The sequence below is a fragment of the Eleutherodactylus coqui genome, chromosome 13, assembly GCF_035609145.1.
Source record: "Eleutherodactylus coqui strain aEleCoq1 chromosome 13, aEleCoq1.hap1, whole genome shotgun sequence".
In the NCBI taxonomy this organism is placed as follows: domain Eukaryota; kingdom Metazoa; phylum Chordata; class Amphibia; order Anura; family Eleutherodactylidae; genus Eleutherodactylus; species Eleutherodactylus coqui.
In genome coordinates, this window is record NC_089849.1 from 64,436,944 (window position 1) to 64,449,618 (window position 12,675).

Genomic DNA, 12,675 nt, shown 5'->3' on the forward strand with positions numbered 1-12,675 from the left:
ATTAAACACAGAAAAAGAGAATTGCCTGTGGCCGAGCACTTCTCTAACCATGGACATAACATAGGAGATATGAGAGTTTCGATATTGAAGGGTGGTTTCAAGTCACAAAACCACAGAAGAATTTGGGAATATAAATTGATAACAACCTTTGACACGCTGAATACTGGGTTAAATGGTTCACCAGGATTTATGCGTGAATGGGAAGTGTGAGACATTTATGGCACAGATAAGACCCCCCCCCCATCAACAGTAATTCAGGGACCATAAACTTTCACTCCCTTATCAGTGATCAGTGTTTAGTTAAAAATGTTTGTGCACCTCTTGTAGCATTTCTAGCCTGCCCGACCTTCCCCCCCCCCCCCCCAACAGTAATTTAGGGACCATAAAACTTTCATTCTGCTATCAGTGCCTAGACAAAAAAAAAAAGTTTGTTTGCTGTTGCAGAATTCCTTTTAAGTGCGAACCAATCACATCCATATCTGTGCCTTGTCATAAGTATGTATGTTATAAGTGTGTATAAATATCCATGCCTCTTCAGATCCAATCCATAAGCCTGAAGAAGAACCCTGCGTTGGTTCGGAAGCTCGCTATTATTACATCATGTATTTTTGTTAGCCATTAAACGGTATCATATCTACAAGATTACGTGGTTTCTCTTGCTGAGAACAATCACATTTTTTTTTCTTATGTAGTCAAAAAACTACTCCTAACTTTGTCTCATCAGTGAGGTCATCCTCAGAGTTTGAGAAGCACTGATCTGAAGCAGACCTGGATAGCACTTAAGATCTCCACATTGCCGCTCCCAAGGTAAAAGTATGCAGCGCTAGAGAGGAATCCTAACTAGTAATTTGAGGTAATTTTATAGAACGACAGTTACAGTAAACTATCAGTATTTTGATGTATTGGAGGAAACATAAGCAAACACAAGTAGAACACGCAAACTCTATGCCCATGGTCAGATTTTAATCTAGAACCCCTGCAAAAGGTAACAGTGCTAACCACTGAGATTGAAAGTAAGGGGAGATATTCAGAATATCCACACAGCATAAAGAGAACATAAAATCTGTAAAGTAGAAACCTTTCTAATATTACTTGGAAGGCTGTTACCTACAAGCCTGATGGGTAGAATTAAGAAAGAATGGTGATGAAATATGCTCTAATACCATGCCTGGCACTACAGTTACCCATTGTACTAAACTTCAGAGAAAATAGGTTTTCTCTAAAAATGGGAACCAATCACAGAGTAGACGTGGCTAAAAATTATATTTTATTTATTGAGTTTTAAAAAATATAGACAAGGTTCGCAACGTACACGTAATATGACTTACACATAAAGATGTGACGATGATAGAATCGTCACATAAAAGTATAGAGAGACTAGACTTTAGAAAGAAGGTTTACTTAGATAATCATCCTAAGGGCTCCTTCCCACGGACGGATTTCCACCGCGTAATACGCGGCAGAAATCCGCTGTGTTGCCCGCAGCTATTAGGTTCTATTGAACCTAATAGCACAATGCTTACGGTGTGGAATTCCACCACGGAATTCCGCACCGTAAAATCACCTGTCCTCACCCGCGGCATGCTCTATTTGCCGCGGGTGTACACGCGGACGGCTTCCATTGCAGTCAATGGAAGCTGCCGGTCACGCTATCTTCCGCTGTAGCACAGCGGAAGATAGCGCGAAACCGCTTCCCCGCCTACCGCCAGCCGCGTCATATGATGTGGCCGGCGCGTCATGTGACACTGTAGGTGTGTCATATGACGCGGCCAGCGCGTCACATGACGCTGTGGCGTGTCACGCGCTCTATTGCGCATGCGCGCCGAAGCGTCATGCGGGACGTAGGACGCCGGATCCGGAGGTAAGTATTGGGGCCTCTGGGTGGGCGCCGTGACGGCCGTGTGAAGCCAGCCTAAGAGAGGGAAATTACATCTCTCTAAGGTGTTCGTAAAAATCACGATACAAATGATGATTATTTAGAGGTTCATGGTTCGTAATGGTTCAACGCCTCCTGATTGGCTGGAATCGGCACGTGACGGGGCGGAGCTACAAGGAGCCGCTCTCCGGCACGAGCGGCCCCATTCAGAAAAGAAGAAGACCGGACTGCGCAAGCGCGTCTAATCTGGCGATTAGACGCTGAAAATTAGACGGCACCATGGAGACGAGGACGCTAGCAACGGAACAGGTAAGTGAATAACTTCTGTATGGCTCATAATTAATGCACGATGTACATTACAAAGTGCATTAATATGGCCATACAGAAGTGTATAGACCCACTTGCTTTCGCGGGACAACCCCTTTAAGTCTAATTGTAACTTATATATGAAAAAAAAGATATACCTAAAAATCCCACGGTTATAAATAAAACTGTGCCGATTATAACTGCTTGAAATGTTACCGGAGATAAAGAGAGGGGAAATGACGTAATGGGTCATGTGCCCATAATCAGAAGTCGCGTGGTACTTGTTGTCAAGGCAACCGAGGCTATTATCGACGTCCCGATGTGCAGCCGGTACACAATACCTGTTGCTGACATCGGTGCGCCGTTGCCAGGGGGAGAATACTTGCAGTCCGGAGTGCGCTTGATGACGTTGGCACGTATGGAGTACGCGTGAGGGCGTCAGCACATACGGGGTACGAGTAATGACGTCAGCGCGTTAACGACGTCGCCGTTACCCAGGAAACAACGCTGGGGATCCAGATATAAGTCCTTAATGTCGTGTCATGTGACGCAGTCACGTGACATGGCTAATACAAGGGCAATGACTTCCAATTCATTAAGAAGTGCCGGTATCCACATGAGAGAAGACACATAGATGGAGAATATCGGTCCGAGAGGTCCACAATTAGCATTGATGTACATGATGATATAATTGATATATTGATAAAAGAATTGGATCAATTTTATCCGGATTTATAAATAATAAAGTTTATAAAGGTAAAGGAAAGATTTTCGTTAATTCCCAACGGAGAAAGACAATCTATTCTAAAAATCCAAGCAGCTTCCTTTTGTAGGATTTTACGCTCAATATTGCCCCTTCTGTTGTTAACACGTATGGTTTCCATGCCTTGAAAGGTTACCAAGTCTTCATTGCCCCCGTGACACGCCCACATATGATTCGCGAGTGGGGTTTTCTCCTTCCTACGGATATTGCCTATGTGGGACAGTATTCGGCATTGTGTAGCTTTCCCTACATCATTTAGGGGGTATGGACAGGAGGCAAGGTAGATGACATTTCTAGTAAGACAATTGCTGAACTCCTGGTTAGTGTATCGCTTTTGTGTACTGGCACTCTGGAAGGAATTGCCTTTTTGTATGAATTTGCATGCCAGGCAATTGGTGCATGGGAATGTACCCATAGGTTTCATTGAACCCAACCAAGTGAGATTAGTCTCAGCAGATGGCAAGTGGTTTGTTACTACACAGTCACGAATATTTCTCCCGCGTCTATAGGTTATAGCAGGTGTCTCGAGGATAAGATGTACCAAATATTTGTCTTTTTTTAGTATATCGCAGTACCTGAAAAGTATGTTACGGACCTGTCCTGCCCTTGAATCGTAAGTACCAATAATGCGCATTTTTGACAAATTATCTCTACTTCGTGGGACTAGGAGGTCTGTTCTTTGTTGATTTGAAGCAAATTCTTGTGCTACTTGCAGAATGTCTAATGGGTAATCCCTCTTTTGGAACCTCCTTATGAGATTTGTACATTCGTCTCTGAAGGAGTTATCGTCCGAGCAATTTCTCCAAACACGGAGGTACTGTCCTTTTGGTATGCCCTTCTTCAGAGCATAAGGGTGATGACTGTCCCATCTTAGTAAGCTATTTGTTGCTGCAAACTTTCTACACAAGGTAGTTGAGAGGGTGCCATCAGGTCTCTTGCTGATTTTGACATCCAGGAATGCCACTGCCTCCTTACTAATCTCGTACGTTAATTTAAGGTTAAGGTTATTGGAGTTCACATGGTTTATGAACTCGACGAGACTTGACTCGCTACCTGACCACAGTAGAAGGATGTCATCTATAAAGCGTAACCAGATGAGTATCCGGTGCGACCATGACGCATTTTCGAGGGCAAACACATGTATTTCCTCTAAAAATGGGGAACACTAAATTAGTGCCCAGACGCATAACTTGAAGCTCCTGGGTCCAATGCAAAATCTGTAACGGGGCCCCCAACTATAATGCTTTAGTCATAGTACTGGGCTCCTTATATGAAGAAGAGAGGCCATATGGGCCCCCTAAGGTTTGTGGGCCCAAGTTCAACCGCATCCTTTATAGTTACGTCCCTGGTTGTGCCTGCTATGGCTGCTCAGCTCAACTGAAATGAATGGGTCTGAGCAGAGGCATAAGTTGAGGCTTCTGCCCCCAATGCAAAATCTGTAACAGGGCCCCCAACCATAAAACTTTATTCATAGTATTGGCCTTCCAATATGGTAAAAAAAAGGCCATGTGGGCCCCCTGAGGCTCCTGGGCCCGGGTGCATCTCCTCTGCATCTCCTATAGTTACACCCCTGGGTCTGCAATACCACATACAACCTGCCGACCATAGTTTTCTAATTTTATACAACCCCTTTTGCATTAGGTTAACAGCCATATCATTTGGTAATATCTTTAAGACTTTTTACCTTTAAGCCTTTCCTACACTGCGCCACAATAGTACAGCATAGGAAATGGTTATTTCCTGTGTAACACTACTATTACTGTGCAGGGATGGCACATACTTAGGTACTGTGCCCATGTTATCCATAGTGCTGCAGTGCCAAGGAATAGAGATACCTCCAATCCTGGATGTTTAACCCCTCAGATGCCTTGGTCATGGCACCTAAATGGTTTTACAGATGGAAGGGGTTCCCACTGGCATGTTAATGACGAGATTGCGGGTTGCCATGTACTGAAGCCCAATAGGCTGCCTGTCAGTAAAACAATAACAATCACAATTCACGGCAATACAGAAGTACTGCAGTGTATTATTTAAATGTTCAAAATCCCCATACTAGGACAAAAAATAAAGATAAAGGGGCACATCTATGAAAGGATTTAAACTAGTTTCTACATAGTAACACAGAAATTGGCGTAAATTATACCAGATCGGACCTGGTGTACAATTCTGTCTAGGCACGTGGAGCTGGCAGGAATGCACTGATTACACGAAGAGGTATGCGCCTCTTTATCTATTCAGTGCACCTGTACTCAGGGAAATTGTACTATGCCCAGCGCAGGAAATGCTGGGCTTAGTAAATTTCCTCCTGTTGCCCCTGGGTAATAATAATTGGTATAACTGAACCCCGTAGTGACCTGTGTTATAAAACTAACATGTTATTTATCTGCCTTTTAAATGCTGTAAAACGAAACTCACTAAACCCACTGAAATACAGTATAAAATAGATGACTTTTGTCCGTCCTCCTAAGAACATACATAAAAAGTAATTAAAAATTGGTAGCACCCTAATGAAAACTATGTCCTACAAAAAACAAGCCTGGATAAACGTTCATCAGCTAAGTAAAAAATCTTATGGCTTTTGGAGTGTGGTGACCAAAAAACATTATTTTGTAAGAAAAATGTTAATTGTGCATAAGTTGTAAAGTATGAAAAAAAACGAAAGATTTGGTACTTCCACAATTGCAATAACCCACATAATAAAGTTATTATTACTTACGCCTTAAAAGAAAACAATGGCACAATTGCTTTTCCAATCCCTCATAAAAGGTCATCAATACTCTAAAAGGTCATCAATGCCGCCAACATTCTTATTTCCAACTCTCCAATAGACTGACTTTCATTCCAGTTATGGATAAAATGAAGTGTCATTAAAACCAAGAGAAGACCAAGACATTTTTGGGACAACATTACCGAAATATCACCCTTATGCGTGCTTGATTATCCTGCACCAAGGGGCTAGAGACCAGAAACTATGTAGTGTAACAAATAGGTAGCATTGGATATGGGTAAAAACTTTTTCACAGCGCTTTATATGGTAGGCGACCAGTAATATATTGGACGACCAATTGTATCTGACATGTTTCTAAGGTCAGTACCTGCAGAATACTGAGGATAGCCTCCTGAGTGACGGCATCAGTTGTAACACTGAAGAATGCTGCTGCCTCTTGCTGCTGGATCTGGTAGAACATGTCTGTGTTCTCCCCCACATCGGCATCCTCTGCTTTTATACGACCAATCACTGAGCCCCGAGGAGCAGTCTCCATTACACTAAACCGATAAAGCTCTAAAAAGAAGCAAAAAGTATGGCTTTTAGAAATTAAATTTTAAATGTTTTTATCTCCATCTCAGATGTAACTTTTACAAATCTTATACTTTTACAACAATCTTAAATGGTATTAAGAGGTAGATGCAATCCTTCTTTTTTCCCTTTTCTACTCCAACTAAGTGTCTTGCCCTAAAAGCACAGGATCCTTAGGTTTTGATCAGTCTATTTCCTAGATACTTGGTTCAAAACTTGAGGGCACTTTGTGAAAGCCAAACCTTCAAACAGTCAAACCATGTTATTCCCCATCTGAGCCTGAAATATTAACCAGATCTTTCTAGGAATACATTCAGTTGAAATCCATCCATATAGCTGCAGAATATACCTTGTATCAACATACTAGAAGATGGAAGATGTACTATTTTGTCTATGTTGCATGAATATCTTTTAACATTAGCTGCAGTTTATTTTCAACTTACTCTGGGGGAACCTTGGTGGGTTGTCATTGACATCAGTGATCACGATGGTGACAGTTGTTGACCCAGAAAGTCCTCCCATTTGTCCAGCCATATCTGTGGCTTGTATCACTAGGTCATATCGGTCCTGAGACTCTCGGTCAAGGTCTGGTACTGCTGTACGGATAACACCTTGGATAGAAAGAACACATCAAATATGATAATACTAATATTGTATGAAAGTACTATAATACTTTTTGTATATTTCAAAGCAATGATCAGCAAAGGCTAGCTGAAAAAAACCCGAATGGGATAAGGCTGTCCTTGACATTTGTGGGGTGCTGGTAGATGTAGGGTTTTACAGAAGTATAGGAGAGGAACATATGAAGTGCTAACTTTCTGCTATGTATTCTAATGGCAATTTGCTCTCTAAGATCAAAGCTTTAGAACCATACCTAGAGCATCTCCGATGATTGTTAACATGCTGGGTTCCACGGACAAGAAATACAGAGACGATGGCTACATTTATACAGGTGTCCCACTTGCTGAAGGCCTGGAAAAATCAGCTATAACACATTTTAATTAAATTTGATCAAAACATACCTTACTCAGTGAAAATAAAAAATACTCTTTGAGCACTTATTAACCCAACTGCCACAGTCCGCATGGTTACAGTGAATGGCAAGGGAAAGGATCAGCTAGTCTGGGTGCCTAACCTGTCTCTTTCTCGACACACCATGCCACCCCAACAGTCATATTTGGCTTCAGTTGTGTAGTTATAGGGGAGGGTGAGCAGTGCTTTGCTTCCCCATACAGTCTTACATTCACTCTGGCATGCAGCCAATCTTTGCAGCATTATGCCCTGGCCTCTCCGGGCCAGTACCTGGCTGGAAGGGGGATCAGGGAGAGAGTGCAGAGACCGGCTGAGCACCAGCCAAGTGTAGCACTTGCCAGTGCTTGCTTGAGGCCCCGACCTCCCCTCCTTGATAGTCCAGCAGCAGGGAAGGGCTTAATGAGAAGAGGAGAGTGCTTCCAGGAGGAGGTTCTGCCCCCTCTATGATGTGTCTGGCACATCACTGTCCAGATGAAGCGCATTAAGAGCTGTGGTGTGTGAGGGACGGAGTTTTGCCTTCCCCTCAAGAGATTGGCCAGAAGGATCTGGGAAGTTTTGAGACTAGAAGTGGAGGTTAAGTCCCACCCCTATGTGAGATCACAGTAGCCATCTTAGCAGTGTGTCTGTGAGAGAACAACGATTGCAGAGCATCAGTAGTGAATAGTGAGTGTGCCTACTACAGCCTGAAATGGATTATGACAGTGGCCATCACGAGTAGAGTGCATTAGGAGACTGGACAGCAGATACACCAAGATGCTGAGGGACATGAGGCAATGTATTTTAACCCAGTAGGTGATGCTGCAAGGAGCAGTGATTGTGACTGCAAACGGACTGTGTGATGCTGCTGCAATACGCTGTGAAATAGACACAGAGAGATCAGGGACTGTACTGCAGGTGTCAGAGAGAGATTGCACCATGGAGAAGCTGTTTTTAACAGAAAGGACTATGGACTATATCTGGACTGCCTGAGAGGACACCGGGGTCCAGCAAAAGTATGGAACAGTGTGCACAGTAAAAGATAAGGAAACTGAATTTTGTGAGCATTGGACCATGAGTGGATGGCCTAAAACAAACCTGATTGGTGTAAATCATGTGAGAGACTTGATGATTAGTAAGCAGGCCGGCTAGCAGCTTAGGAGGAATAAAGGCACCATATGCACAGAGGGTTGAGAGTTCCAGAGAGGAGCCTGGAATGAGTAATTAATGGGTTCTGGAGTTGTGATGCAATGTGAAGGTTAAATTGTCTGATTATTACAATGCTATTTGTAAGGGCGCAATGAGTTATCAGGGATGGTAAGCATATTGTGCAAGTGTGATGAAGCCTGGAAGAGACCTGTGAAATTTGTGATAGTTGACGTCTACAACATCTGGTGTCTCAGTAGCAGAGACATAGCCACTATGGGGTAAAAGGAAATCAGTCTAGGCAAAAGTTAGCAGTACCAATCATCAGCAGTATCAGTAATGGCCAAGTAATGGTCAGTACATGTTCTCCAGGTGACTCTTTGTGGCCCAATTTGAGAGAAGTGTTCTATTATGCCATGGTTAACTATTACATACCTTCCAGTCGAGTTAAAACCCTAGTTCACATTCTTAAAAAAAAATGTGGACTGCCTCTGTCTTTGTCTTGTCACCGGTGGATGCACCATACACATACCATCCACCTGCAATATAGTCAATAGTGCTACATTCTGAAGGGCAAAGTTTACTGGAATAAGCCACAAACTATCCAGGAATTGAAAAGGAATCAACTGATCTCTTCTAGCAGAGAGAAGCTCGCTTAAAGAGGTTTTCTGGGCATTTACTATTGATGACCTACCTTCAGTATAGAACATCGGTAGTTGAATGGCGGGGTCTGCCACTTGGAATCCCTGCGAATCAGCTGATTCTACGGCCTGCTGCCAGTAACATCTGCATTGGTGGTTAGGGCTGGAAGAATAATAGATGGCTTTGCTGTCTCTTAACAGGATAGGTCATCAATAGTTGATTGGGACCTCACTGATAAGCTGATCCTCTGGCCTGTTGTCAGTGCAGTGTGGTCAGGGCTGGAAATGTAATAGATAGCTTTGTTCCCATTGGAACCAATGAGAGTGATGCCTTTCATTACACTTCCAGCTCCTCACTGTGTAATAGAAAGCATAGCTCGCATTGATTTTATTGGGAGCAAAGCCATCTATTACACTTCTAGCCCTGACCACCAATGCAAACATCACTGACAGCAGGGGATCCCGAGTGGCAGAGCCCGCCAATCAACTATCTATGACCTATCCTGAGGGTAGGTCATCAATAGTAAGTGCCTGGAAAACCCTTTTAAGTGAGTGCCTTTCTGCTAGGAGAGATCAGTTGATATTATTAAGCTTTGTTTGCACAAGAGACATTTCCCTAGAAGCCGATTGCTACAGAAACTGAGTAACAGCCTAGTTAGGGCTAAGAAGCCTAAAAACTTTCCCACTGTGACTGATTTATGTTCTGTAGAAAATTATTGCAAAGTCATAAAGAGAAAATCCCTTCTTCTTTGTTGTGCCTCAAATTCTACGTGACTATTTTAGTTGGACAACTGCCATCACCTTTCTTCCTGTACCTTGCAAAACACAAAACCCTTATGGTTCTCCTCTACCAAACTTAGATCATCATGCAACCCTATGGTCATCTAAATTAGGTTTGGCATAGCCATCACATCTCACCAACCATGTCGAATTGAGACCAGGGTGACGTCTCAGCATCAGTCCCAGCCCATGTGAACCACACGCTGACACATGCTCAGTGTAGTTTCAGCGTTTGACACTGACGTGAGCACTTCTCTGCTGGTGTATGGATGGATTGCTTGCCTGGAAGGTCTGTATTATAACTGGCTAATCAGTGCTTGTCTGTACTCATTTATTTCAGCTCCTCCTCATTGAGCAGGACGGTTCATTGCATGCTTATTCAACAGCTATACCCTATGAATTGTTATCTATCGCAGCAAATATTATCCCTGTTTTCCAACTAGGGAAAGTCAGAGTTGCTTTAGCTTCTTGACGTAGGGTTGCCCTCATCAGGGCAGGTGCTCCACTTATTATTAGTAGTTAAGGTCAGATTTCCCTTTCCCTCACTTTTATGTTTCATTATGAATATATTGTGTTCTTTGCGTTAGAATATTTTGTGCATATCCATCCATTTAGGAGAACTAATTACATTCAATCTGGGAGAAATATTTTGTATCCAGCTTGGGCAAACCAGTGGCCATAATATGGCTGGGAATCCATGAACCAAATACAGGAATGCGTGTAGCGGCAGCCCCAAGGCATATATTCTGTGCCCATAGATGTACTTTATGTAAACATACAAATTTATCCTGTCTTACCTTTTTGCCTGTTTCAAGACATTTCAAGAGAAGAGCTATGAGATGACCAGCTTAGAAAATAATTGCATTTCTCTCTGGGGTGTTGTGAGCAACGTATAATTTTTGTTTTCAAAGATGGTGCTCTCACATGCCTTCCTGATCTTTGGAAATCTTGAAAAAGTTGAAAAGCTAAGTGGGAACATATGTAGTAGGTACAAAACCACTTCTAACCACGCTTGTCAGATGTCAGGACTGCTTGGGGAGATTGAGTCACTAAAAGGGTTTATATTGGAGAGTGTGAGCATAGAGAGTGGACACAGATTGTTTATTAGTCCTGAAAAATCCCCCGAAGTTTCACATTGTAAAGTTTACTGTTAATTGCATTTTATTCACAAGATTTAAAATAATGGAAAAAAAGTCAGATGCAATCAGGGAAGAATTACGTTTAGAGAATTAGAACACGGAGCATTTTAAGCAAACACATTTTCAGCTCTGCAAAAGCTTCCGTAGCATTTAACAGCTAATGATTAACACAGCGATTGAAGCACTCAGAGTATATTTCATACTCTGACAGTTCATTTCAGTTCAACTGAGAAACAGCAGCCGAGAGTGAATAAAGCTCTTGGGGTGACGGGGCTCGCTGAAATAACACTGTATCCTATAGAGAAGCTTTTTACATGTGCATTTCGAGATGAAAAAGCTGTGGCAATGCTCCTGTTGCCCTCAAATGAATACCAGTTGGCATTGTTGTTAAGTTGATATGTTGCACTTAAACCGATCTTTTATGAACCACCTGTACAGCAGTCAGGAAAAACAAGATCTTAAAGGGAACCTGTCACCGGGCTCAGGCTGCCTGAATCATGGACTGCCTAAACCCAGAATGGATATGTACATTGCCCTCACATATTTGTTATTCTAAAATGTTTCAGCCTTTCAGAATAAATACGCTTTGAAGTTTGCCTGTTTGACTCGGGAATGGAGCTCTCGAGTCAGAGGCGGGCCCTGTCAGGATCTCCCCATCTGCAGCATGCTGACAGATTCTCTCCCTGCTTCTAGTTCAGCCTGTTTCCACCCCTCTTTGTTGATCCAGAGGAAGGCAAAAAACAACATGTCAGGGATCGAACCCGGGACCTCCTGTGTTCCAGCTCTTCATGTTGAGCTATTCAGCTCTCTGGATAAGCTCCCTTGCTGAATCCTTGTTTCTGGTTCCTTGCTCCTGATCCAATTACTGCCTCTCTGTCCTGGCCCCGCCCAACTGCTAATTAGGATTCCCTATAAAGCCTGACCCTTCCACACACTCATTACATGATTATTCTGCTTCTCAGCATTGTTCAGCTCCACTTCTGTCTGTTCCTCTGCCATTTTGACAAGACCTCCTGATACCGACTTCTGGCTTCCCAACTGACTACGTACCTATCTTATCCTTCTGTACTGCATATTGAGATCACCCGTTGTTGACTCCTGGGTTGTCCCTGATTATCTCTCCAGGCTTGCATGGCTACTACAACTGTGGTGTTGGTTAGACGCTTATACAACATTCAGCAGGCAGGGCGATCCTGGCACAACCCGCCTCTGACTCGAGAGCTCCATTCCTGAGTCAAACAAGCAAACTTCAAAGTGTGTTTATTCTGAAACGCTGCTGCATTTCAGAATAACACATATACAAGGGCATTGTGCATAGCTGTCCCGGGTTCATGCTGACCATGGTTCTGGCAGCATTAACCTGGTGACAGGTTCCCTTTAAAGTGCTACTTTACTTTTTGCGTACACACTGTGCCAGGAAAAGCCTTCTAGATTCCCAAAGTAGAGTTGTCCAGTTGTAAACTATTGATAACCTATCCATAGGATAGGCCATCAATAGAAATTTAGTAGGGGTCCACTGCCTGGGACCCTTGCTGATCAGATATTCACTGGGCTGGTAGACTCATTCACTGAACTGATTTCTGCAGGAAGCAGACAGCTCCATTCGCCAGTGGCCAGGCTTGGTATAACACGCAAAGTTCTCTTTCATTTCAGTGGGAATGTTGCAAGTAATACCAAGCCTGGCATTTCAATTAGATGCAACCAGATGCCAAAAATAC

At 43.1% G+C, this 12,675-nt stretch overlaps 1 protein-coding gene across 1 annotated transcript in view; it reads right to left on the bottom strand.

Moving 5' to 3' along the window:
* CDH22 (cadherin 22) overlaps nt 1-12,675 on the bottom strand; it is a 156,254-nt gene that overhangs the window by 52,962 nt on the left and 90,617 nt on the right. Inside the window, exons 4-5 of the mRNA XM_066587905.1 lie at nt 6,687-6,854; nt 6,041-6,228 (exon numbers count right to left, since the gene is read on the bottom strand). Of these exons, the coding sequence (XP_066444002.1) occupies nt 6,041-6,228; nt 6,687-6,854 (356 nt within the window). The remainder of the gene's footprint in view (nt 1-6,040; nt 6,229-6,686; nt 6,855-12,675) is intronic.